This window comes from Clarias gariepinus, chromosome 12, assembly GCF_024256425.1.
Source record: "Clarias gariepinus isolate MV-2021 ecotype Netherlands chromosome 12, CGAR_prim_01v2, whole genome shotgun sequence".
Taxonomy (NCBI): domain Eukaryota; kingdom Metazoa; phylum Chordata; class Actinopteri; order Siluriformes; family Clariidae; genus Clarias; species Clarias gariepinus.
The window spans coordinates 29,814,619-29,842,486 of NC_071111.1; the positions used below are offsets into that span (position 1 = coordinate 29,814,619).

Below are 27,868 nucleotides of genomic sequence, written 5' to 3' on the forward strand. Positions count from 1 at the left end.
TTTTTTAAAGCACAAAGAAATAATATTTTATTGCATCAGATGTAACTGTGACATCCATAATTTGTCAAAAGTTCCAGAATATAAAATATGATTATATTACAATGAACACTGAGTAACTTATGGAAACATTTCTGACCGTAATTTGCAACATAAAAATTACAACAAAAATTTCTTTTCTGAAAACATCACAAAAGTAAAAAAAAAAAAAAAAGGCACTTTAAAGGAATATATGCTTATGGAACTGTTGCCAAAATAATTTGGCAATAAAACTCATGTTACATACTTACGTTAGACTAAATGGATAACATTGGATAGTATGTAATTTTATTTCTTCAAAATGTATTTTTTGATACAATTGCACAAAGCGTGTAAGTATCTAAGTACAATAAAATTTTATTTATGAAAATTAAGCAAAAGAGCTATATTGTACATGTGTAAATAGATTTTAACATCTGACACTTAAATATTAATCTCAAACAGGGAAATCAGTAATGTTAGAACAGTTAAGAACTAACAGTTCTAACAGTTAGAACAGGTTAATTGTTTTATTTTATTTTATTTTATTTATTTTTTAAAGAATAGTCCTAAAGATGTAGAGTAAAAGCACAGGTACACGTGTCTGTAACTCCACTTGTTTGTGTTCGTTACATAAAATTGTGATGCCAGTAACAGTTCATCCTCAACATATTCCTACATTTACTGCAGGCTGAGAGTCGCTCCATGTTACCTCATGAACACACAATGCTCCATCCAGCTGTGAGTTATTTGGGAAGAAATCCTTGTGAGAACAACCATACACGTTCATATTCAGTCCAGTTGAAGATAATGTGGTTTTTGACATGCTGTTCCAGATAATCTTCCAGGTGTTTTATGGGATTGAGGTCTGGGAATCTAATCCAGGGATCAGAGACCATTATACACTTATACACTCCTCATGTTTCTGGAGTCTGTTTAATGTGTTATATCTCCTAAATGTTCTTCAACATGGAAATACAGGAACACCAGAGTCTTCATCACACTGACACAGATGTTTATCATCGATGGAAACTAAAAGAAAAAAACATGAATTATTATCCACAAGCTGATCTGTTGTCCTTCATGATCATCAGCATGTAATCATCTCATCTCCAAGGGAAACATCATCACCTCCAGTTTGACTTATTACAGCTCAATGTGACATTCTTAGAAATTATCATTGTAATAAACTTTTATGAGAATTGAGAAGAAAGTGTACTGTTGATCAGAAACAGGGTAAAGCAGAGATTGTTACTCATTTGTGACATTTTGTAGACTCTGACCGACTCCCGTAACATCAATTTTATATCAATACACTTTACTGAAGACAAAACAGCATCAAAGACAAGTGATGTTTTCTACAGCTGATTTTATTTTATAACCTTTTAATTTTATATTTATTGGAACTAAAGGGAAACGTACAGACTCATGATAATGAGGTTAAATGTTTACTTTAACATTTCTCTAAAAAGGTCTTTACTTACGTCAGTGTCTGTAGTTTGTAATGTTCATCATCCTTAAGAGCAGAGAGACGCTTCACTCCTGAGTCTCCTACATTATTATAGGACAGATCCAGTTCTCTCAGGTGTGAGGGGTTTGATCTCAGAGCTGAAGTCAGAGCAGCACAGCCTTCATCTGAGACATCACACGACTCCAACCTGTAGAGACACAATGACACTCTTCACTCTTTTGATCTCAGGCAGAGGAGCAGCTCTGATTTTGCTCTGGTTGTAGACAGTTTGTCTTGTTGTGGACTGAGGAACACACACCAAGTCATTAGAATTTCTCTCACTTACAGTCTCAACAAAATCTAACAGCATTCACACACTTTCTTGTAAAGACTCTAATTATCTTTTGGAGAAGTTGTTATCTCACTGGTTCATGTACTTTTTAAAGCGCAGACTGTGAATGTTTAAATGATTTATTCAGTATTGACCAGAACAAATGTGTCTGTGTTTTATTTATACACAATGTGTTTTTTGGTTTATTATGACCAGAATTATTATTATCTTACTTCAGTCTCTCCAGTTTACAGAGAGGATTCTCCAGTAGAGCAGAGAGACACTTCACTCCTGAGTCTCCTACATCATTACAGGACAGATTTAGGTCTCTCAGGTGTGAGGGGTTTGATCCCAGAGCTGAAGTCAGAGCAACACAGCCTTCATCTGAGACACCACACTCATACAAACTGTAAAGACACAAGGACACACTCTTAATCACCAGAGTTTATCTTGGTTTAAGAGTCAGTTACTTGGTTTAAGAGTTACAAAGATGATGTTTGTAAAATGAGCTCATTATTCACAGTGACATGGGGATTTAATATCACCTGATTATTCTGATAAACAATGTGAATAAAATGATCATACAGATTTATTTTATTGTAGAATCAAGTAAGTATAAGTAAGAAAAAAAAAAGTATAAAAACAAACCCGACTAAACGAGTTCTGTTCTGGGAGAATGTTTGTAATTCGGAATTGGTCATAAATCTGAAAGTGAGCCTTATACACCTTTGACACAAATAAACAACGTAAAGCATAAAACAACAAAACACACAGGTTTGGTGTTTTGGTTCCGCATTAAACTCTCGCAAGACTGCGTCTCCAAATCGCAAGGGGAATCCCGGTGATGCAGTGTGGTCAGCTGACCTTGTTTAAAGGAATCATGGGAAGATGTTGGGGTGGACAACGCTACATGGTGTTTAACTACGCACTTGAACGGACACCATTTTGCCTTAAAGCTGTTTCAGACTGAACTCTTTTTGAGGAGTTTCTGAAGGAGTTTCAGCTTTACAGGACTGACATTTTCTATCCCATTGAAACCGGTGAGGCCGACTTATTTCTCCCGCACCAATTTTATACATTAACTTACATACTGAAAATATTGTATATATTAATATATGTTGCACTACAGTGTTTTTTGTAAAATACCAATGAATTGGTTTATTGCCTGTTGTCTATTGCACTGTACAGTAAGCACACAGCAGCAAAACTGTGACGATGTCCAGCAGACACTTGAGCTACTTTTGCAATTTGTTTGTATTTACGAATGTTTGTAATTTGACGTTTGTATCTGTGAAAATTCCTAACTCAGCAGTCGGGGACTTGCTGTACTAGCATGAATGAAAAGATAAAAAAAGTGTAAAAAATTCATAAAATTATAATAATAATAATAATAATAACCCTCATGTCTGTTTTAAACCACTTGGTGACTAATGATAAATAAGAGTTTTCATGAGACCTTGAGCTTCTTTTAACTCACCAGTGTGGACTGAGTTCTCTGCGTGAGATTGCAGTTTGAACATTTTTATGTAATTATTTTAATTTATATTGGTTTGTTATAACATACAGTAATGAACACGCACTGTGATCCCCATGTGTTACTGGGTGAATGTATTTGAGTCAGTGAGTGGAAGAAAAAACTCCATAGATGTGATAACCTGGTGATTCAGTACATTCAGGTCATCAGCTGACTTCATTTTATTGCTCCATAACGTTGCTGAGTCTAGACCTGAGCGACTGAAACAACCCCAGATCATAACACTGTCTCCAGAGGCTTGTACTGTGGACACTATACATGACTTGCATTAGTACACGTCGTTGACGGGTAAAGTGTTTGTAGAAATAGTTTAAAAGGTTAAAGCTAAAAATAATCTGATCAGCTTTAATGTAATCAGTGATATTATTTCAGGTTGCAGCCCCATGTACACTACCGCTCTAAGTTTGGGATTTTCAAATTTCATGGCCAGTCCTAATATTTACGTCTTTCTACACTGTAAAACAATACTGAAGGCGTTTATCCAAATTACACAATAATCTCCTTTAAACAGTTGATATTAAGATGTTTATCTGCTCCTTCTGCTCTGTAAAGCTTCATAACGGCTCTAATCTGAGGTGCTGGTTGTTAATTGGTGATTTCTGAGGCTGGTGACTCTAAATGAACTTCTCCTCAGGAGCAGAGCTCAGTTTTGGTCTTGTTTTCCTGGGAAGATCTTCATGAGAGACAGTTTCATCATGGAGCTTGATGGGTTTTACAAACGCACTCAACACAATACTGTTCTTGTAAGAACTCTTCCAGAACAGCTGACCTTCATGTCCTTAAATAACAACCGACTGGTGCAGTTACATAATTACCTAATTCCATATGCGTTATTTCGTTTAAAATCCCCAGTATTGTTGAAGAATCAAGAAAATAAATTACTAAACAAAAACAAATAAAAATAAGCAAATGACCCCAACCTTTTAAGCAGTAGTGCACGTCTGCTCGTCTTTTTGTATGACAGAACTCTCTGTCTAACTTATTAATACAAAGAAATCACATTCTGTAAGGTTGAGTATCTTACGCCTTGTTGTACTTCTTTTGTCGTGAGACATATAGGGTCAATCTGGATTCATCAGATCACTCAGGTCAGAGATCACAAACACTGAAAGCTTTAATTTATTATTATTTACTATTAATGGTGTAAAATGTGATCTTACTTCAGTGTCTCCAGTTTACAGAGAGGATTCTCCAGTAGATCAGAGAGACACTTCACTCCTGAGTCTCCTACATTATTACAGGACAGATCCAGGTCTCTCAGGTGTGAGGGGTTTGATCTCAGAGCTGAAGTCAGAGCAGCACAGACTTCATCTGAGACATCACAATTATACAACCTGTAGAGACACAACGACACACACTTTATCAACAGATTTTTATCTTGGTTTAAGACTTACTTTAAAGACGATGTGTTTGTAAATTGAGCTCATTATAAATAAAAACATGGGGATTTAATATCACCTGATTATTTTAACAATGTAATTAAATGATCAGAGTGTTATATTTAGTTTCTCTTATCCATTGTGTACAGATTTACTCATAATGTAGAATCAAGAAAGTAAATAGTAGTTAGAAACCTGTAAAAACAAATACTGAAATTAATGAAAGATACTATTTAAAAAGTGTAGAGCATTATTATTATTATTATTGCTGTTGTTGTTATTATTTATATAATAATATTAATAATAATAATAATAATCATTATTATTATTGTTGTTATTATTATTATTATTATTATTATTATTATTAATAATAATAATAATATGAATAATAATAATATTAATAATAATATTAATAATAATAGCATTCATGTCTGTTTTAAACCAGAACAGTTAATAAAATAATAAAATGTTTCTGAATTATAAAACGCTCATGGAGCGTAAAAATGTCTACATATTTAGTTTATCAGGATCTTCAGGTTTAACTTTACAGAAAGTAAAAGATTTTACAGGAGAATGAGATGAAAAAAGTGTGGAAATATTTTTACATGTTATTTTGTCCTCCTCTCTAAACCAGGTGTACATTAGCAGCGTGTGTGTTGGAAGCAGGTCCCAGGTCCCCAGTGTTCATGAGAACTTTAGCTTTTTTTGACTTACCAGTGTGGACAAACTGTAGTTCTAACATTTTTATGTACATTAACTATATCATCTGATCATACACACTAATAAGAACCTTTTAGCTTTGATTACAAAGTGTAATGTGGTGTCCAGATAAAGTGCAAAAATGATTTCTCATGCTCCCTAAACCCCGCTTTTACCATCTAGTCACTCAATCTACTGGTTAAGGTGTTAGACTAATGATCAGAAGGTCTCAGGTTCAAACCTCAGCACCACTAAAGCCTTAACCGTCAACTGCTCAGATGTGCATTGACAAAAAATGTAAGATGTTCTCTATAAGGCGTCTGTAAAATGCCATAAATGAAAATGTAATGTAAATCTGAGTCCTGTAATATGGCCGTACCATCAGAAAGAAAAACTCCACAGATGTGATAACCTGGTCATTCAGTACATACATGTTACTGAGTCTAAAAATGAGCAACTGATCAACCCCAGATCATAACACTGTCTCCAGAGGCTTGTACAGTGGACACTATGCATGATGGAAGCATCGCTTCATGTGTTTCCCTTCTTACCCTGACACGATCCTAACACTATCCTGATCTTATTTAGTTTCTCCCGTATACAGTCTGTAATATTAAACAAGCAGCAGCTGTTCTTGCCTGTGAATATTAATAAAGATTCAGATGATCTAAAATACAGTGACATTTCCAGAAACTGGTTTTATTTCCTAACCTGGTAATCTGTTTATTGGAACTAAAGAGAAAAGTACAATTTTATTATAAAGGGAATAAATTGCAATAACTAACTGGACTCCATATTTACATCAATTAACATCAACTGTTATACTGAACTGCCTGCCACCTAACACACTGTATAAATGCAGATCAATCCCTGCTCTCTGTTTCACCCAGATGAGGATGGTTTCCCTGTTGAGTCTGGTTCCTCTCAAGGTTTCTTTCTATTACCATCTCAGGGAGTTTTTCCTTGCCACTGTCGCCCTCGGCTCGTTCATCAGGGTCTATCTGACCATTTTGATTCATACACACTCACATTCCATACAGACTTAAATCATTCTTTTGATTGTGTAAAGCTGCTTTGCGACAATGACAATTGTTAAAAGCGCTATACAAATAAAATTAAATTGAATTGAATTGAATAAATGATCAGTCTTACACGTTTTCAACATTTATCTGAAGAGATAAGTGATGTGTTAATGACTTATTTGTTGTGGACTGAGGAACACACACCAAGTCATTAGAATGTCTTTCACTTACATTCTCAACAGAATCTATCAGAATTAACACAATGATTTATTCAGTATTGACCAGAACAAATGTGTCTGTGTTTAATTAATACACAATGTGTTTATTATTATGACCTGGTGGATCATTAGACAGTTCTATTATTAATATTTTAAAATGTGATCTTACTTCAGTCTCTCCAGTTTACAGAGAGGATTCTCCAGTAGAGCAGAGAGACACTTCACTCCTGAGTCTCCTACATCATTCCAGGACAGATCCAGGTCTCTCAGGTGTGAGGGGTTTGATCTCAGAGCTGAAGTCAGAGCAGCACAGCCTTCATCTGAGACACCACAATCATACAACCTGTAGAGACACAATGACACACACACTTTATCAACAGATTCTTATCTTGGTTTAAGACTTACTTTAAAAATAATTTGTTTGTAAAATGAGCTCATTATTCACATTGACATGGAGATTTAATATCATTTGATTAACAAATCTAATTAACAATGTAAATAAAATAATCATACTGAGTTATATTTAGTTTCTCTTATCTATTGTGTACAGAATTATTTTATTGCAGAATTAAAGAAGTAAAATTCAAAATCGTGATGAAAACCAAATACTATCATAAATAAAAAATACACCACAAAACAATAGGAAACGTATTTTAAAGAAAATTAACATTCATGTCTGTTTTAAGCCAAAACACTTGGTGATAATTTGTTGGTAAATTATTTTTTCCTAAATTATTAAACACATGGAGTGCAACAATTGTTCATTTATTAGGTTCATCAGCTTCTGCAGACTTAACTTTACTGAAAATAAAAATTCTATAGGAAAATGATATAAAAACAGAAAATCAGAGGTGCTGAGACTTTTGTGCATTTTAAAGTGTGTCTGGTTACATATTTAAATTCAAATATTATTTGTCACATACAGTCATACACAGTACAATATGCAGTGAAATGCTTAGATGACCGCCCATGACCTTAAAATGTAAAAACAGTTAACAAGAGATAAATAGAACAAAATATAAAAAACTTTAAGAAAATTTATAAGAAATATAAAAAAAAAAGTGCAAATGTGCATGAATGTCTGCGGTATGTGCAACTGTGCATAAGTGTCCATTACTGTGTAGTGTACAACATGCAGAGTGGTTTAGTCCTGTATAATGTTTATAACTGTGAATTGTGCAATGTGCAAAGACGCAGAGATTGTTTAGTCCTGAGTAGTGATCTGGTTGAGAGACCGTATCGCCTGCGGGAAGAAGCTCCTCCACAGTCTCTCTGTGTTGGCCTTCAGGGAGCGGAATCGCTTTCCTGACCTCAACAGAGAGAACAGTCCATTGTTGGGATGGCTGAGGTCCTTTACGATCTTCCTGGCCTTGGTCCAGCACCGCCTGCTGTAGATCGAGTGCAGGTCAGGGAGCTCGGTGCAGATGATATGCACAGCTGATCGCACCACCCTCTGTAGGGCTCGTCTGTCCTGCATGGTGCTGTTCCCGAACCAGATTGAGATGTTTCCCGTCAGGATGCTCTCTATGGTGCAGGAGTAGAAGTTCCTGAGCACCTTAGAGGGCAGTCTGAAGTCTCTTAAGCGTCTGAGGTGGTAGAGATGCTGTCGGGCCTTTTTTACCACAGTGTTGATGTGACAGGACCATGACAGGTCCTGCATGATGTGAACACCGAGGTATTTGAAGCTGCCCACTCTCTCCACTGGGCTCTCGTTGATGACGGAGGTCTGGAAGTTTCTCTCCTGCTTAGTGCTGAAGTCCACTATCAACTCCTTTGTCTTACTCACGTTTAGAAGGAGGTTGTTTCTCCGGCACCGGTTCTCCAGATTCCTAATCTCCTTCAGGTGGGCCGACTCGTTATTATCAGAGATCAGGCTCACCACGACGGTGTCGTCAGCAGACTAAAGTACAGCAGGGGACTTAAAACACAACCCTGGGGGGCTCCAGTGCTGAGAGTGAGGGAGGCTGAGACATGTCCACCCATCCTTACTAGCTGTGGTCTGCCAGTTAGGAAATTAGAGATCCACTGGCACAGAGATGAGTTGAGTTCCAGGTGCTCCATCTTGGTGGTGAGTGTGAAGGGAATTATGGTGTTAAATGCTGAGCTGTAGTCAATGAAGGGCATTTAAACATAATTCCCCCACCTAGTGTCCAGGTGAGTGAGTGATGTGTGGAGGAGGTGAGAGATGGCATCGTCAGTTGAACGATTTGGACGGTAAGCGAACTGTAATGGGTCAAGTGTGTCCGGTAAAGAAGAAATTATGATGTCCTTGACCAGCCGCTCAAAGCAATTCATCACTACTGAGAAGAGGTTGAATATCTCTGTGATCACAGGTGCGAGCTGGTCTGCTGAGATGCCGTCTGGTCCTGCTGATTTCCTGGTGTTCACTCTTCTGAAGGCTCTCCTCACGTCATGCTCGGAGATGATGAACGCGTTTTCGGTGCTGGCAGTATCTTCCTGTCTGCAGCCATTAGCGCCGCTAGCATTAGCATCGCTAGCATCTTTAGCTGCAGGCTTGAACCCAGAGACATGTCCGCATTCATCATACTGGATGTTGGTGCTTTATAGTCCTTATTGTTGATTCTGCCTAATTTAATAAGGTGTGTGAGATTAGCACTCGTCAGTTTTACATGTTATTTTGTCCTCCTCTCTAAACCAGGTGTACATTAGCACCGTGTGTGTTGGGAGCAGGTCCCAGGTCCCCAGTGTTCATGAGAGCTACTTCTGACTCACCAGTGTGGACTGATTTCTCTCTGTGGGGACTATGCAGTCTTTGTAACAAAATCTAACAGCATTCACACACTTTATTGAGAAGATCAGACTGTCGGTAATCAGACTTTTTGTTCTAATTTATGTTCTTAAAATAGAATCTTACCACAGTCTCTCCAGTTTACAGTGAGGATTCTCCAGTAGAACAGAGAGACACTTCACTTCTGAGTCTCCTAGTTTATTCCCTGACAGATCCAGGTCTCTCAGGTGTGAGGGGTTTGATCTCAGAGCTGAATTCAGAGCAACACAGCCTTCACCTGAGACACCACAATGTTCCAACCTGTAGAGACACAATGACACACACTTCATCAACAGATTATCTTGGTTTAAGACTTACTTTAAAGATGATGCTTATCAATGACATGAGGATTTAATATCACCTGATTATTCTAATTAACAATGTAATTAAAATGATCAGACAGTGTTATATTTAGTTTCTCTTCTCGATTGTCTATGAATTTATGATAATGCTGAAGCAAGGAAGTAAAAGTTAGTAGTAAAAGGAATCGTGATGAAAAACAAATAAAATAATTAACATTGATGTCTTTTTACAACCAGATGACTTGGTGATAATTTATTGGTAAATAAAATGTTCCTGAATTATAAAACTCATGGAGTGTAAAAATGTCTACAAATTGAGTTTATCAGCTTCTGCAGGTTTAACTTCACAGAGAATAAAAGTTCTACAGGAGAATAAGATAAAAACAGAGAATCAGAGGTGCTGAGCTTTTTGTACATTTTTAAAAGGATCTGACAAAAAGTGTGTAAAAATCAGAAGTGTGTCTGGTTACATATTCGGCCTAAATTAATAAAGTGTGTGAGATTAACACCCACAAACTTTACACATTTTGTTTCCTCTCTAAACCAGGTGTACATTAGCAGCGTGTGTGTTGGGAGCAGGTCCCAGGTCCCCAGTGTTCATGAGAACTTGAGCTACTTTTGACTCACCAGTCTGGACTGATTTCTTTGCAGTTGTGATATTTTATGTACATTATTTTAATTGTAAACCTGCACTGTGATCTCCTCTCATACACACACACCTGTTGATCCTGTTCTCACCTTCAGCTCTGTGTTTCTGTATGACTGTGTTTGAGTCAGTGAGATTATTTATAGGTATTCTTTATTTATAACAAAATGTTGAATAGTACAAGACAATTTTTTATCTTAGTGACAAAACTAGTGAGAAAAATTCAATAGATAAAAGACTATAAAAATCATACACACTATTTTGTACAATTTATTATTTCGCTTCAGTGCCTTTAGCTTTTATTATGATACACAATGTGGTGTTTAGTTCATGTTTAAAAATGATTCTTTATGCTCCCAGAACCACTCTTTTAAAAGTTGAGTCCTGAAACCCAGATTATAACTTGAAAGCTTTTTTTTCTGATTAGCCTCCCTGATCTCTTAAGGCTACACAGCTGTTTAGTCCCAATCCCTTGGGTTGTCCTCACATTGTGAGTGTGAACATGTTCTTGCTTTCACTATTAAACATAGCTGCGGGTTCTACTATTGTTTTTAATAATTTGTTTTCACTACGGTGGTGTAGTGGTTAAGCACTGTCGCCTTGCAGGGTCCGGGTTCGATGCCCGGCCAGGGTCGATTCCCGTCTGTGTGCATGGAGTTTGCATGTTCTCCCCGTGCTTGGTGGGTTTCCTCCAGGTACTCTGGTTTCCTTGCACAGTCCAAAGACACTATTGCCCATAGTGTGTGACTGAGTCTGTGAGTGTGTGTGTGTGTGAGCCCTGCAAAGGATTGGCACCCTGTCTAGGGTGTACCCCGCCTCGTGCCCTATATCTCCTGAGATAGGCTCCAGGCCCCTCGTGACCCTGAATACAGGATAAAGCGGTAAAGACGATGAGTGAGTGTTTTCACCAAGTGTTTAAGTGATCTCCCAACACACTCATTCATGATATTTTTCTGACTGCATTTATTTCTCAAAGATGTTGGTTCACTACGACCCTTCCAGGTTTTAATAATGCATTGGACAGTTCTTAGCCCAATTTTAGTAGTTTCAGCTCGTCCTTAGTTGTTTTCTTTGCTTGTGCAGAGTGTCACAAGGAGACGAGTTCATTTACAATCACTCTCATCAACTCATTTGTGACATTTTGTAGACTCAGTCTGACTCTGTCTTCTGACTTCACATGAATTTTATATCAACACTTTACTGAAAATAAAACACCTTTTAAACATTTATATTTTATATATTCTGAAAAAATCAGTGACATTCCTTAAGATGTTAAAGATTTAAAGATTTGTCAATAAATTATTATTAATGTCAATAAAGGTTTTATTTACTAATGTGGTAATCTGATATCTTGAGAGAAATGTACAAATTAACGTTAAAGGGATTAACAGATCATTCTTATACTTTTGCAACATTAATTAAAAGAGGTTTTTACTTACGTCAGTGTCTGTAGTTTGTAATGTTCATCATCCTTAAGAGCAGAGAGACACTTCACTCCTGAGTCTCCTACATTATTACAGGACAGATCCAGTTCTCTCAGGTGTGAGGGGTTTGATCTCAGAGCTGAAGTCAGAGCAGCACAGCCTTCATCTGAGACACCACACCACTGCAACCTGTAAAAACACAACGACACACTTCACTCCTTTAATCTTATACAGAGGAGTAACAGCACTGACACTGATCTAGTTGGAAACAAATCTAACAGCATTCACACTTCCTTGAGAAGATCAGACTGTCAGTAATCAGACTTTGTGTGTATTTTATAGAAAAAGATCAGACTCTATCTTTTGGAGAAGTTGTTATCTCACTGGTTCATGTACTTTTTAAAACCCAGACTGTGAATGTGTAAATGATTTATTCAGTATTGACCAGAACAAATGTGTCTGTGTTTTATTTATACACAATGTGTTTGTTTATTATTATGACCAGATTGATGATTAGATCACAGTTTATTATTAATGGCTAAAAATCTGATCTTACCTCAGTGTCTCCAGTTTACAGAGAGGATTCTGCAGTAGAGCAGAGAGACACTTCACTCCTGAGTCTCCTACATCATTACAGGACAGATCCAGGTCTCTCAGGTGTGAGGGGTTTGATCTCAGAGCTAAAGTCAGAGCAGCACAGCCTTCATCTGAGACACCACACCACCACAACCTGTAATGACACACAATTCAACAAATGTTTATCTTGGTTTAAGACTTAGTTTAAAGATGATGAGTTTGTAAAATGAGCTCATTATTCACAATGACATGGAGATTTAATATCACCTGATTATTCTAATTAACAATGTAATTAAAATTACTAAACTGAGTGTCACAACTACAAATTGAGTTCATCAGCTTCTGCAGGTTTAACTTTACAGAGAATAAAAGTTCTACAGGAGAATGAGATGAAAACAGAGGATCAGAGGTGCTGAGCTTTTTGTGCATTTTTAAAAGGATCTGACAAAAAGTGTGTAAAAATCAGAAGTGTGTCTGGTTACATATTCATATAATAAAGTGTGTGAGATTAACACTCATCAGTTTTGTTATTTCGTCCTCCTCTCTAAACCAGGTGTAAATTAGCACCTAATCAAAAAAACACATTATTTTAATTATATCTGTATATTAAATATACAGTAGTGATGGTGCACTGTGATCTCCTTTCATACACACACCTACTGATCCTGTTCTCACCTTCAGCTCTGTGTTACTGTAGGAACGTGTTTGAGTCAGTGGGTTTATTCATAAACTTCATGACAAAATGTTAAATAATACGAAACTGTTTTAGGATCTTAGTGAAATAACTATTGAGGAAAACTGCATGGTTTTAATCCTGCTCGTCATGTCTACAGCTGCTTTCGGCGACCCTGTTTATAACAACTAGACAGAGACACTGAAAGAACATTCACTCACAGAATAAACAGATTTTTTGTTTCCCCTAAAGCAGTGTTTCCCACATCAAGTATACAGAGCTTGTAAACTGTACATTTGGGTTTTCTGATATGTAGAATTAAACTCATCATTACTTTTAGAAAATGTACATTTTATTACAACTGGAATGACAATACAAAAATATATATATATAAAAAAAAAATGCATATTGATATATATTATGTCCTTGATGTAAAATGTATGTTTGCTGACAGAGAGGGTTTTTATCACAGGTCACTTTATTTAAGACTGTATAGTTAATGTATGCGTTCTTCTTCTTCTTATTATTATTATTATGGTCACACGTGATCTTATAAATCTTTTCTATTTCTTGCCTATATGATCCTTTTTAAATTTCTTGCTTAGTCGTGTGTGTATAGTTAGTTAAAATTAAATGCAATTGAGTTATTGAAGATTATATAAAATGTCACTCTATATTGCACAATCCTGACTCATATACAGTATATTTATTAAAACATAATAATGCAAAGAATAGCTAAAAATGCTTTGGGGTTTCAGGGCTAGGGCTCTCTGACAAACAGTGCCATCTACACTAAAGACTGTTTATTATTTTTATATACTTCATCATATATGGGGAGGGTTAGTAGGTTGGATCTCTGAAATGTGAAATTAATAGAAAATAAAATAAATCTACATATTGTGTTAAATGTCATATATATTTGTTGTTAGTTGTGTATAATAGACCACTTTTGTGCTGCAGGTAACACGGCCCCGCTGGCTACGACCACAGGTATATCTCACACCCGTGGGAAAATTATTTTAACTTACTGCCTTAATAAAGTGCCCAAATTGCTTTGTAAAAAGATTTCAATTTGAAATCTAGCTTCTTTATTCTAAAATAATCCAACCACCAGTCACATCATACAGTCCACCCAGGTGTCCCTAGTTGATCACCACGGCTAACCTTTTACACATGTGTACATCTTAATAATTCATTTATTAAAATTAAACTGTCAAATTGGACACTTACTTTACATTCTGTACAAATATCATTACAATATACAGAATATACAGAATATCAATGTCATTTCATTGATTAGTCTTAATCATCTGGATTATGCACATATTAAGCATAATGAGCAAGATCACACATTCAAGATGTGTATATATTTTCCCGCTCAGTACCTTAGTCAATGTTACTATTAGAATTTATTTACAAATTTTACATTTTGTCCGTTCACATAGTTTTAAGGTCTACCTCCAGTCTGAAACACAAACAGATGTCTGTTGAAATATTTAAGGTTTGTTTATAGTCATTCTGGTGCTAATGTGTTAGTGTGTTTCTATTATTCTGGCCGTACGAGAGCAGTTATACTGGAGTGTCACGCTGACGTCAGAGTTCCAGTGAAGTTTCATAGGAGAGAGGAGCATTTCAGGGATTTTAAATCCTGAAGGATCACTGATGGATCTCTCAGCAGAGTCCCAGAATGCATTGCTGTTGTACAACAGGTTTGTGGTGTTCTGGAGTTTTTGTCGAAATATTGTACAAAAACATAAACATATAGTGTTGCGCATAAAAGTTGGAAAAACAATGTTGTGACGGGAAATAGGATTATTTTTGTGGCGTCCTTCAGCGAGTAGCATGTTTCCACAGAACACCAGCTACGTGAAGACAAGCATGACTGTTAGGGAAGGGAATCACCAGGGACCAGCTGAGAGGATATCACCATACCCAGGTGCTGATTGGGATTGGTTTTTATAAACATCATTATTCGATATAAGGATTTTGTTACAATTCTAAACAAACTCGGTGAATAATTTGTTCCTACTACACATGAACTCTGCTGCCTGCCAATGTGTAAATAGTTGAGGGCACCATCTGTAGGATTATAGCGGAACTGCAACATATTACCGACTCAAATGCAAACATATATATATATATATATTTAAAAACAAAGTATTTACAATAAATCGATTTGGCAGTCAGCATGGCGATACGTATATGAATTGCTGCATAAAAGAATCATGATACGTAACTGAATTGATTTTTTTTTCTCATCTCTAATGACGTTAGTGGTTAATATCTGTGCAAAATTAATGCTTTGGAAACAGTTTTGTATGAGCGGAGTGTAAGAACAAACAGGTTAGAAGACTGGACTAATTAAAGAACTAAAGCATCGTTGTTTTAAGATAAAGAGGAAACAAGTTAAACCCCACTGGTGGATAATGGGGCAGTGGTGGCTCAAACAGTTACTGATTGGAAGGTCAGGGTTCAAGTTCAACCATCATAGTTTGAAATACACTTTTACTGCCATTATATATTTAATGCATTCTTTGGAAAAAAAACTTTATCATTTTAATCATCAGTGGTAGGTTTCTCATCTGCCATGCGGAAGGCCTGGGTTTTTAATTCCCAGCCAAACCCCAAACCCCAGCCCTGGATGCAGTGCTGGTCTTAAGCCCGGATATAATGGGAGGGTTGCGGCAGGAAGAGCATTCGGCATAAAACCTGTTCTACAACCCGAGTTCCGGAAAAGTCGAGATGGTTTTTGGAATGGAATGGAATGGAAAACTACCCTTTTGGATCCCGTGGACCAGTGTTTTAGACACAGCAGAACATGGATAACTCGACAGGTGAAAATGTTTCATGCACTGAATGAGCCAATTTCAAGGTTGATGGCTGGTTGTAGACAGTTTTTTTTTTTGAGACCTGATGCAGCCATACTGTTGTAATACTGTAGCTGCACTATGTGCTTTTACATTGTAGTGCAAAAATAAAAACAGACATAGTCTTAAACTTTAATATACCTTTCAGCCTTCATAATGCCTTTTAAAACATGCAATCTGCCCATACTGTATGCACTTATGCACCCCCATACCATCAGAGATGCTGGCTTTTGAACTGAACAGGGATGACAAACTGGAAGGTCTCCGTCCTCTTTAGCCCGGAGGACACGGCGTCCATGATTTCCAACAAGAATGTAAGATTTGAGCTTTATGTCCCAAGAGACACTGCAGTAATTGTGTTGAATGTCTTACAAATAGCAGGGGCACAAAGCCATTTTTGAAGTTCTTCACGGGACACTTTAGCAGTTGCAAGGGCCCTGCACTAAGCGCATTTATACAGCGTTAGCAGCGTGTTGTGCCAGGGCGGAGTGTGTGTGCCACTCAGGACGTCAGAAGTAGTGGTCGGTGACTTTACTCACTTTACTGAATATATTTTGATTCATCAATTTTTTTAAAAAGTTTATTCCTTATTTATTGCCCCCATGGTTTCTGTAAAGCTGCTTTATGACCGTTATTAAAAGCGCTATATAAATAAAATAACGTTGTAGTTGTATTGTGTAAATTTACTACACTGTATGCTGTTAACTGAGGAGTTTTATTATGTTCAATAAAACTATAATATTTATTATTTGTGCTTCATACATCTCGTTTATATCTGACTTTAATCTCATTACGGTCTTATATATGGCTCATTTGCTTCTCCTTTAAATGCAGTTCTGTTTCTCATGTACATCTCAGATTTCTCAAATGTTTCTTAAGTATACCTCAGGTTGTGTCTCAGTTGTTTCTCCTAAGTCAGCTTTAGAAGAAATAGAAAGGACAAAGTCGAGCTTGTAATGAGACAGCACAATTCTGTATCATGAGACAAGAAAAAGCTCATTCTGAGCAACAACATTTTGCTATGGGAAACCATCAGTGTGGAGTGAAAAGAAACAATCTTCCTCCTCAGGACACTGATGATGAACCTAAAACTTCTGCTTCAGTCTGACTATTAGAGAATGTGTCTTACTGAGGAGCAGGTCATGTGACTCTCAGAGAGATGATCTTACCTCAGTGTCTCCAGTTTACAGAGAGGATTCTCCAGTACAGCACAGAGACACTTCACTCCTGAGTCTCCTACATGATTATGGGACAGATCCAGGTCTCTCAGGTGTGAGGGGTGTGATCTCAGAGCTGAAGTCAGAGCAGCACAGCCTTCATCTGAGACATCACACGAATCTAACCTGTAGAGACACAATGACACTCTTCACTGTTTTGATCTCAGGCAGAGGAGCAGCTCTGATTTTGCTCTGGTTATAGACAGTTTGTCTTGTTGTGGACTGAGGAATAGGGAGGCTAAAATGCGATTCAGGATTTTTCTTAACTCGAATTGTGATCCACGTGATTCTCATTTTTTTTAATCAAAACATTTGTTGCACTCAAGTTAAAAAAAAAAAAAAAAGGGTCTCTACACAGAACTTTAACTCTTAACAAACAAGAACAAAAAAAGAAAAGATTTTTCTTTATTTTAGAATCTTAAAGTGAATAACTTAAAAGCCGTCGACCATAAATAGAATGTTAACAATAATAAATTAAAATAAATAAAACCTGTGTGTTTTTCAGCCAACTACAGCACAACTACCAACTACTTCATCATCACATGCGTTATTTTATATCATTATTATTTGTATCAGCATAAAGTTAATGGCACAGAGATTGTTGGGTAGTTTACAATTAAATATAGTGTTTACAGTATAGAATTTTTTTTTGTTAAATGTTTTATTGCTCAGTCTTAACATACTCTTAGTATCCCTCTATGTGTCTTTCACTCTGTTCTTATAGTCTCTGTGTAACAGCTAGAATCAACACGTCAGGTTTATTTTACTAAATCAGTAAATTATATCCCAATTACAACTGTACTGTACTGTACACACCTGTCTCTATTCACACAGTAGTATATATGTTAGTGTGTGTGTGTGTGTGCATGCGAGATATTTACCTTATTCTGATAATAAAATAACAAACTAACACATGCAGTGATAAAGTCTATACTCGCTGCTAAACGAAAGAACAGAACAAAAGTGTAAGAGTTTGACGCGTGCGCACTGAGGGACACGGAGAGCATGAAAAGGAGCCAATCAGAAACAGGTTGTCAGCATGTACCCCCTCCAGCTTTTGATTGGCTTGTACTGTCCCTCCTCTAGCATCTGATTGGATGAAATTACAGTGTGATCTGAATGCAGGGAAACACATGCACGTGAATCTCCGTCAGAAATGAGATGCGTCTATACATCAATCAAGATCGAGATTGTTTCCCTGATCGTTTATTATTATGACCTGGAGTGGATTAGATCATGTTTTGGTATTACTGGTTTAATATATATAATATAATCTTACCTCAGTATCTCCAGTTTACAGAGAGGATTCTCCAGTACAGCAGAGAGACACTTCACTCCTGAGTCTCCAACATGATTATAGGACAGATTCAGCTTTCTCAGGTGTGAGGGGTTTGATCTCAGAGCTGAAGTCAGAGCAGCACAGCCTTCACCTGAGACACCACAATCAATCATCCTGTAGACACAACAACACACTCCATAAACTTTTTCATCTTGCTTTCAGATTTACTTTGAAGATAGTGTGAATGTAAAATGAGTTTATTATTTAGATTGACAGTTTAATTAGTTTCTCTCATCTGTTGTGTGTGATATTAAACCATCAGCAGCTGAAGCTAAAACAGGGAACAGACTGACTATGACCTTTAATCAGAGCAAGACAAAGAGAGTTTTATTTTAGTCTCCAGTGTTGGGGAAGTTATTTAAAAAAGTAATCTACTGCAAATTACTAATTACTACTTTAAAATTGTACTTTGATTACGTTACTGATTATTACATGTAAAAAGTAATCAGATTATTAATTACGTTACTTTGAAAACATCTGCATGCGTCTTTAATGGGCGTGCGTCTCAACATGTTGTCACTCCTCGTTCACTCCATAGGCTCCCTAGGTACGCGCCCCTATCCCTGCTGCTACAGTATGTCCTCCAGGTGAAGAAATTAAAGTAAGTATAAAACACTCTACAAGTATAAATCCACTAACATGGTCTGTAGAGCCGCTACTAGTTTGGGAAGTGGATTGATGCAGCCTAGTTTGTACCATAGCAATGATTTATAACCAAAGTTCTTCCTTTGTACGACTTTTTTGGAACAAGCCATTTCTATTTATTTATTTATTCAACTTTCTTTAATTCTCTCCACTTGCCTTCTCAGTTCTTTTTCACATGGTTAATGTCCCCTAGGTCCACTCCCAGATATTTAAGACTCTCACTTTAAGTGTCTTCATGCTAAGTTGTTTAGAAGCTTGGTATTGATGGACCAAAGATTTTACTTCTTATCTTAAACAGCAAAGTTCCTATGGCTAGTGAGTATAGCATGCTGGACAGACCAGCTCTGACTAATACCCCTATGGACTTTAAAAGGTACACATAAACCACTGTTAGCTTTCACTGCACTCTTAATGTCACTGTACAGAACCTTGAGCACAGCTGTGAAGCCCAGGTTGACCCAGGAGGTTCTTCTTCACCATGAACATGAATCATTTTATATTAGCCACTCCCAAAGCTCTCTGTGACAGGTACATTGTTTTTTTTTAGACTAATGATGACCTCATCACTTGGACAGGCTTTTCATGTTGAGGGTTTGAATGAACAGCTACCAAATGCACATGTAACACTCAGAACCGCCTACAGGCTTTTTATCTGCTTAATTAATCATGGAGTAATGAGGGAACCGGCTGCACCTGTCCATGTAATTACTTTTCAGCCGTTTGTTCCATTATTTATGACCTCATATCGTGTGTGTTTGTGTGTGTGTGTGTGTGAGAGAGAGAGAGTGCGTGTGTGTGTGAAAATTAACTTTGTTCCAAAATCCTTAAACCTGATTGTACACCAGTGTTCTAAACCAAACATGTTTGACCAGTGCTGATTTACACTAAAATAAAATTTTCTTAATTGCATAGACGAGTTTTGCATAAGAGAAAAAGAGCTACTTTGTACTTTCCTAGTTAAAGTACTGAGAGCATCAGTGTGAGTAAAAAAAATTCATTCACAAAAATTCCCTAACCTTAACCCTAATCCTAACCTTAATGTCTTTAGGAAGATTACACTAGCACTGTTCATTCATGAAGCTGACATGATGTTACTGCACCCACTACATTCCCTCCTGCTGAGCAGCGTTCTTACACACTCATTGTACACACAACATTCACACCTTGTCAGATTGTTATTCCTTCATGAACACTGGTGTCTGAAATGCACACTTTTCCGGCATGATTTGCAGACTCTACTCCTGTAGTAGAAAGTCTCAGTGCCACAGGTGAAGAATTCCAGCCCCCGACTCCGGCATTAGAGCTCTTACAGCGGGCCAAGTGGGTGACGACTCGGCGGCATACTCGCTCAGTCAAAGCTAACGCTAAGGCTAGCCCACCGGAGCACACCTCCTCCACACTTCACGTGTCCAACAGGTTTTCTCTCCTCAGTGATTCCCCACCTTGTGAAACCTGAAAGAGCTCTGGTTATAGGAGACTCTTACTGAGGCACATAAAATTAGCCAGGCCTTTAGGGGCTCCAGCAGCAGTGGTTAGGTGTTAGATAAATTACTTAATTTAATTACCCAACACCAAAGCACCGGACATACAGACCTGGCCTTTAAAAACGCACATTTTGAGAAAAGGAATCCCGTGACTTTAGGATTATAATTATTATTATTAGTAGTTCTCCGAATGTATTATTATTATTATTGTAACGCACCCGCGCGTGTGTGCAAAAGGACTACAAAGATGTATGACACGTTAGCCTTATTGTTATATTGTTTTTATGCGCTTTAAGTATACATGGGCACTGGTGGCTCAGTGGTGGGTGATTCGCTTGCCATGCGGAAGGCCCGGGTTCGATTCCCAGTGCTGGTGTCATGCGCTAAAATGCCCCCCGATATAACCATGCCATTATATCATTAAGTTATGCTTCAGTACTAAATGCATGTTTGCAATTGAGATTTTTTTTTATTAAGCTATAAAACACATTAGCATTCACCTCACAGTTGCTATAATTTAATGATAATCATAAGCAAAAAGTGTAAAACAAAGGATTCACATTTATTACATTTTTACCCAGAGCGGGATTCGCAGGGTCTGGACGATTTTATACTATTATTTAAGCAACGCCACACCACGTGGAAAGCCGCAGAAATGCTTCAATTTCATTGGCTGTCACTGAGTGTCAGCTATTCACGACTGGCCCCCGCAGAACACAGAATCCCCGGGCTTTGACTGCGCTTTCTCATTATTCAGGGGCGGACTGGGACCAAAAAGTGGCCCTGACCTTCTGGCCCACAGCAGCCCACACCATAATACATTGGCTCAAGATGATGCCTCCGAAATGCAAAATGTTCATGATAACCCACAAAAAGGCCAATCTGTCCTTTCCTTATAAAGTGTTTAGGTGAAATTCCATACAAGAGTGACAAATATGCAAAAACAAAAAAAGAAAGGGGCAAATACTTTTTTTATGGCACTGCACATGTAGTCAGATTGTTCCACTTGGATTAAACTCTGCCAGGTGGAGTAATAGCACTTACAAAATCATACTAACTTTACACTGATATGGATATCTTTGAATGATGAATAGCTTTTTAACACCCTTGTGACTCAATAAAAGACAATGCAAAGAATATTTTCTAACAGCATGTAAATGATACATTTTGGCAGTATTGTCTTGCATCTTTTGAAATACATAAATGTAAAAAATCTCAATACTGACAAAATGTCTCATTTTGCTTTCAAACTGTTTATAAGCCTCCTGGGTCTATGTATGACTGGTGCTACTGGACACTGAAAATATTGTAGTTTTATATGTTGTTTGTCTTATTATTCTTTCCTTTGTTATACAAATATGACCCAATATACGTTCGGTGAAACTTTGTTTTACGTTTTTGTATTGTGTTATATTTTTATACTAGTAAGTAGTTTTAAAAATTTATCTCCACTTTAATGAGCCAGTGGGATGTGGTGCGCTGCTGGATCCAGCCTCACTGTCCCTGACCTGTTATAGGCAGAATCTGTTTATTTGAAGCATTTCATTTACCTCTAAAGTTTTTTCTTATTTTCGCGTAAACTTTTCTTCTTCCTGCTTTTCATTCATGTAAATTATTATTAATTTGCTCAGAAAATTCGCTGCATCGAGAAAGGATCAATATCTAAAAATTTTAAGATGCCCACGTGTGTGGACAAAGAATACAAAAGTGTATAATCTTTAATAAAGTTAGCCTAATACAATATTGTTTCCAGTGCTAAAGCTAACATGATTTTGTTTTAGTCTATTCAATGAATACAACGCGACAGCGCGCTTTGAGGTGAAGCGCACCCACAGTTACTGTAATCCCCTATCTCACTTTCATTCACGATACTGTAGGTTAGAAGTGGCGCTGACGGGGGCGCCGAGAGGGAGTCTCGCCCGGGGAGCAGTTCAGTGTACAACCGCCACTGCCTATTCTCCACCACATCACTTACTTCCTGGACCTCGGACTAAACTCCGCGCCTTGCTTTTATAATGTTCAAATTCAAATTTTATTTGTCACATACACAGTACGATATGTAGTGAAATGCTTGGGGAGAGTGAATAATTTGCATTTAAATGTTGTCTGGCATTGTAAAGTGCAGTGACACTAAAAGAACAACAACTTAGGATTAATAGGAATAGGAGGCACAAAGAGGAGGATTTTAATTTAGACTATAAAAAAATTAACCTGCGTCTATTTTTAGGCGTGCCAGCTGCCACTTTTTAGTTAGAAGTTTACAATACAAATCTTATAATGCCCACATGACATGACGGAATTAGGCACGGCTGGTGAGCTATCCTTGCTAATGATCCCGGGTTTGCACCCCGCGCTATAAAATACGAGTACGACAGCCATCGGCGGACAGCAGCTCCTGCCTCCGTCCGCTTGCGCTGCATGCCGCACTTCCGCGTTGTTGTGCACGCGTCTCACTCACACCACGTAGTAAAATCCACTGTAACCCAACAAACACCGAGTATTTTACTTCACCATTAGTGCCTAATTCCACAGGCCCACTGCTTCGCATATCTGAAGGGGAGGACGCCTAACTAGTAAGTGAGGAGCGATATTGATTTAGGCGCACGCCGTAACAGGCTAAAAAAACTATTTTCCTCAAAAATGTAACAGATGAGGACTCTGATTAATGTGCAAAAACTATATAATAAAACTATATAAGACTACATGCCTTTATAAGACTCAACTTTTATTTAAGCGCACTCACAATAATGAAAAAACGTTATGATTTTGTAAATGTTTGAAAGCAAATAAGGTGCGCTGTTCTGTATTGTTTTTCACAGGAAATATGATTATTATAAAAAGCCTGAAGAACTTCGTGTTCATAAAATAATATTTAATTAATAATATAATATATATATAGTTTATTCATGTCTTCTGATGATGTTGACACATTTTTACGTTTTAAATAAGACATGTTGGCATATTCACGAATCAGGACATTCGCAGTTAAGACAGTTAAGACTATCAGATAGCCTACTATCAGGAAATTAAATTAATTTCAACACCATGTAAACCGAGACATTGCCATGTCTTTCACTGTTTTGTCCCTGTTAAGACATTACAAAAACTATATGAGAAACTTATTAGGAATTTTAAAGCATGAATTTGGGCATCTCATTTCATTATTATGAAAATAATATGAAGCACATATACACACAATCATCATGAAAGATCTGTTGTAAAACAAAATAAAATTCATGTTTGCTTCAGAATTGGAAACAATATTGTTTTAGACTAAGTAATTATACACAGTTCTTCTTGTACAGTACTTGGTCCGGCTTTTAGATAAAGTCCTTCCATGCGCCATCTGGCGGATATTCAGTGAAGCACAACACATTTATTTAAATTCATGTTGCGTACGGCAAGTCGCGGCACGCGGCGCGCTAAATTGCAGCATCTCGCGGGAAAACACACGCAGTCTTAATGGCCACATCTTTAGCAGGTAATCTTAGGGCTCTAGGACAGCATAGGCTCTCCAAGATAGTGATACATTCAGGAGCTACTGATATACACCTTCGCCAATCAGAGGTTAGTAAGAGTAACTTTTTAGAGGTGTTTAAATTAGCGAAGGTGATGTCTGATGTCCAATGTCTCTGGCCCCATCCCAATGTTATGTGGTGACAGCTTACAGCAGGTTATGGTCGCTGAACCGCTGGATGTCCAGGTGGAAATAAAGTGGGCTTTATAGATAACTGGAAGACCTTTAAGGGCAAAGCTGGCCTGTTAGGGCGGGACGGTGTCCATCCCACTCGGGAAGGTGCTGCTCTCATTTCCTGTAGTATAGCTCATAGTCTCAGAAGAGGCCCATTTAAATCAGTTACAATCCAGAGCCCAGGCCAGGGAGCAGGCAGACAGGCTAAACCAACCGTCTGCTAGCTGCATAGAGTCGTCACTCAGGGTTCATCATATTAAACATACTGTGTCTGTTCCCCGAGCTAAGCAAAACTTTAGAAAGACCCAGAAAGTCTGTTTTAGTAATTTAATTAACATAGATACCACAAATTCAGATCACACTGAATACACAGGCAGCACCTCTGATCTGAAGGCAGGACTGTTAAATATTAGATCTTTCACATCTAAAGCAGTTATTGTTAATGAAACTATCACAGATCAGGAGTTTGATTTACTCTGTTTAACAGAAACCTGGATTAATGAGAATAAGTATATGTAGCTCTAAATGAAGCTAGTCCTCCTGGATACAGCTACATACACCAGCCTCGGCTAACTGGTAGAGGAGGAGGCGTCGCAGTTATTCACAATGATAATCTGACTATCATACAAAAGCGCAGACACGAATTTAAATCCCTTTCAGTTATGTCGTCATAGTTACTCAGAGAGAGGCTCCTTTCACACTAGAGATTCAGGCATGAATGTGAGTATGATGATCTTACCACAGTATCTCCGGTTTAAAGAGAGGATTCTCCAGGACAGTGGAAAGAGACTTCATTCCTGAGTCTCCTACATTATTCTTCGACAGATCCAGGTCTCTCAGGTGTGAGGGGTTTGATCTCAGAGATGAAATCAGAGCAGCACAGCCTTCATCTGAGACACCACAATCCTGCAACCTGTAGAGAAACACAATGACACACTCTTCATCAACAGATGTTTATATTGGCTTAGGATTTACTTTTTAAAAAAGTGTTTTAAAAATTTGTTTTTAAGATCCTTTTAAAATATTTCATTTTAGAAATGGATATACAGTATTTTTTATTTTTTTACAGCGTTTTTCCCCCCAATTTATACATTTGGATGCAAGACAGAGGTGACTGTGGTGAGGACAAAGCTCCCCGAGATGGCATGAGGAAGAAACCATTAAGAGGAACCAGACTTAGAAGAGAATCAATGCATATTTGGGTGATACCAGAGAGTGCAACAATAAATAATTCCTGCTATGTTAGATGATCAAAACGGTTTAGTCCCAAAACTCTTCAAAGCTAAAATGTCCAAAGCTATTTTTAAGGTTAATATGTGAAACTGTCCTAAATAAAGTGGGAAGGCGAGCAAGAGGGTCGTTCTGAACATTTTCTCCAAAAAATCTAATAGTAAGCAGCGTCAACTGGCCCATGGGGGAAATCTGGGTGTGAGTGATGTTGAACCTAAAACCTCTGCTTCAGTCTCACTGTTAGAGAATGTGTGTTACTGAGGAGCAGGTCATGTGACTCTCAGAGAGATGATCTTACCTCAAATTCTCCACTTTAAAGTGAGGATTTGCCAGTACAACAGAGAGATCCTTCACTACTGAGTCTTCCACTTTATTCCAGGACAGATCGAGTGTTTCCAGGGTCAGATGCACTTCTCTCAGTCCTGAGGATTCTGAGCTGAACAGTGACACCAGAGCTGACACACCGTTCACTCCAACTGAACCACAACTGATTCTGGGAAAAAATAAAAGGGACTAACATTAGGGCCGACTAGTGAAAAAGGGGTTTATTATGATTTAGTAAAAGATTTCTGTTATCAGACAGCAGGGCTTCCACTTGCATTTCTTTCTGGGAACCATAAAAACAATCCATTATTTTTGATTGTATAAATAAGTTTAGTACATCATTTAAATCTGTAAAGGGTCGACTTTTATTTATGTCACTTACAATATCCACTAAACCTTGTGCTTTTGTAAAAATAAAATAAACAGGGTTCGCTTTCAGTCGTCTCAGTCTCCACCAATATCTTTCTGAAACACGTCGCTAAAATGACCTCAAACTCTACAAATACTGCACACACACACACACACACACACAGACACACACACACACACGAGAAATATATCTATAGAAAGATTTACTTAAAAGTGTCTAATTTTAAATTAAACTTCAGTCAAAAATAAATATTCAGTTTATTTAATCTGTATGAATCCAAGGAGAGGTACAATCTAATGACCACGCCCCTAACACACACACACACACACACACACACACACACAGACTCACACACACACACACACACAGACACACACACTCACACACACACACACACACACACACACACACACACACACAGACACACACACACACACACACACACACACACACAGACACACACACAGATTGAGTTTTCTGAGCGTTTGGAAGATGTTGCGCTCTACAGAATGTTCTGGAAAGTGGGAGGAGTTTAGCTTTTCCTCAGAACAACACTGACTCAGACAGAGAATGTGTGTGTTTTAAAGATTGTTTTTTGCTCCAGCTGATGTTTAAAGTGGATGGACACACGATAAGTCTCTGTCTGTACCTGTGACTGTGTACAAGCAGCACATGGACTGACCTCGGGGGACAGGAGTGTGTTCCCACTGCTGCTCACAGGGTGTGTGTGTGTGTGTGTGTGGAAATGCAGGTGTGTGATGTTCACTTGTGTCTTCAGTTAAACTAGAGCTGCTTTTCGAGTGTAACACAGAGATGTATGACTGTGTGTAGGGTGTAAGAGTCGGCTTTTACAAACATAACACCCTTTTTCCATCGTGCACTGGTTCCTGTCTGCACTGTTTGATCCTGAATGTAAGTTTTTTCACGGCCATATTCATGTCATAAACGTGTCTCTGTGTATAAGATCATCTGTGTCCCTCTCCACTCAATCCTCGACATTTTTATTATACACACACACACACACACACACACACACACACACACACTGCTTTATCAGGAAACTTAACAAGAAAAGTTACTTTGCGACAATGACAATTGTTAAAAGCGCTATACAAATAAAATTAAATTGAATTGAATAAATGATCAGTCTTAAACTTTTTCAACATTTATGTAAAGAGATAAGTGATGTGTTAATGACTTATTTGTTGTGGACTGAGGAACACACACCAAGTCATTAGAATGTCTTTCACTTACATTCTCAACAGAATCTATCAGAATTAACACAATGATTTATTCAGTATTGAGCAGAACAAATGTGTCTGTGTTTAATTAATACACAATGTGTTTATTATTATGACCTGGTGGATCATTAGACAGTTCGATTATTAATATTTTAAAATGTGCTCTTACTTTATTATCTCCAGTTTACAGAGAGGATTCTCCAGTAGATCAGAGAGACACTTCACTCCTGAGTCTCCTACATCATTATAGGACAGATCCAGGTCTCTCAGGTGTGAGGGGTTTGATCTCAGAGCTGAAGTCAGAGCAACACAGCCTTCATCTGAGACACCACAATTATACAACCTGTAGAGACACAATGACACAGACTTCAACAACAGATTCTTATCTTGGTTTAAGACTTAC

General features: G+C 37.6%; 2 protein-coding genes across 2 annotated transcripts in view; both read right to left on the reverse strand.

The window, feature by feature from the left end:
• Window positions 1–27,791, reverse strand: LOC128534543 (ribonuclease inhibitor-like). The gene is made up of 13 exons (XM_053509013.1): window positions 27,635–27,791; window positions 25,829–26,023; window positions 25,040–25,213; window positions 18,421–18,594; window positions 17,094–17,267; window positions 12,365–12,538; window positions 11,824–11,997; window positions 9,524–9,697; window positions 6,818–6,991; window positions 4,491–4,664; window positions 2,030–2,203; window positions 1,500–1,673; window positions 1–1,047 (listed from the first exon to the last, which is right to left on the reverse strand). The coding sequence occupies exons 3-13, from the start codon at window positions 25,093–25,095 to the stop codon at window positions 1,035–1,037; spliced, it is 1,635 nt and encodes a 544-aa protein (XP_053364988.1). The 5' UTR covers window positions 25,096–25,213; window positions 25,829–26,023; window positions 27,635–27,791; the 3' UTR covers window positions 1–1,034.
• The window catches only part of LOC128534133 (NACHT, LRR and PYD domains-containing protein 12-like), a 192,121-nt gene continuing 189,439 nt past the window's right edge, over window positions 25,187–27,868 (reverse strand). Inside the window, exon 17 of the mRNA XM_053508431.1 lies at window positions 25,187–25,213. Within this exon, the coding sequence (XP_053364406.1) occupies window positions 25,187–25,213 (27 nt within the window). The remainder of the gene's footprint in view (window positions 25,214–27,868) is intronic.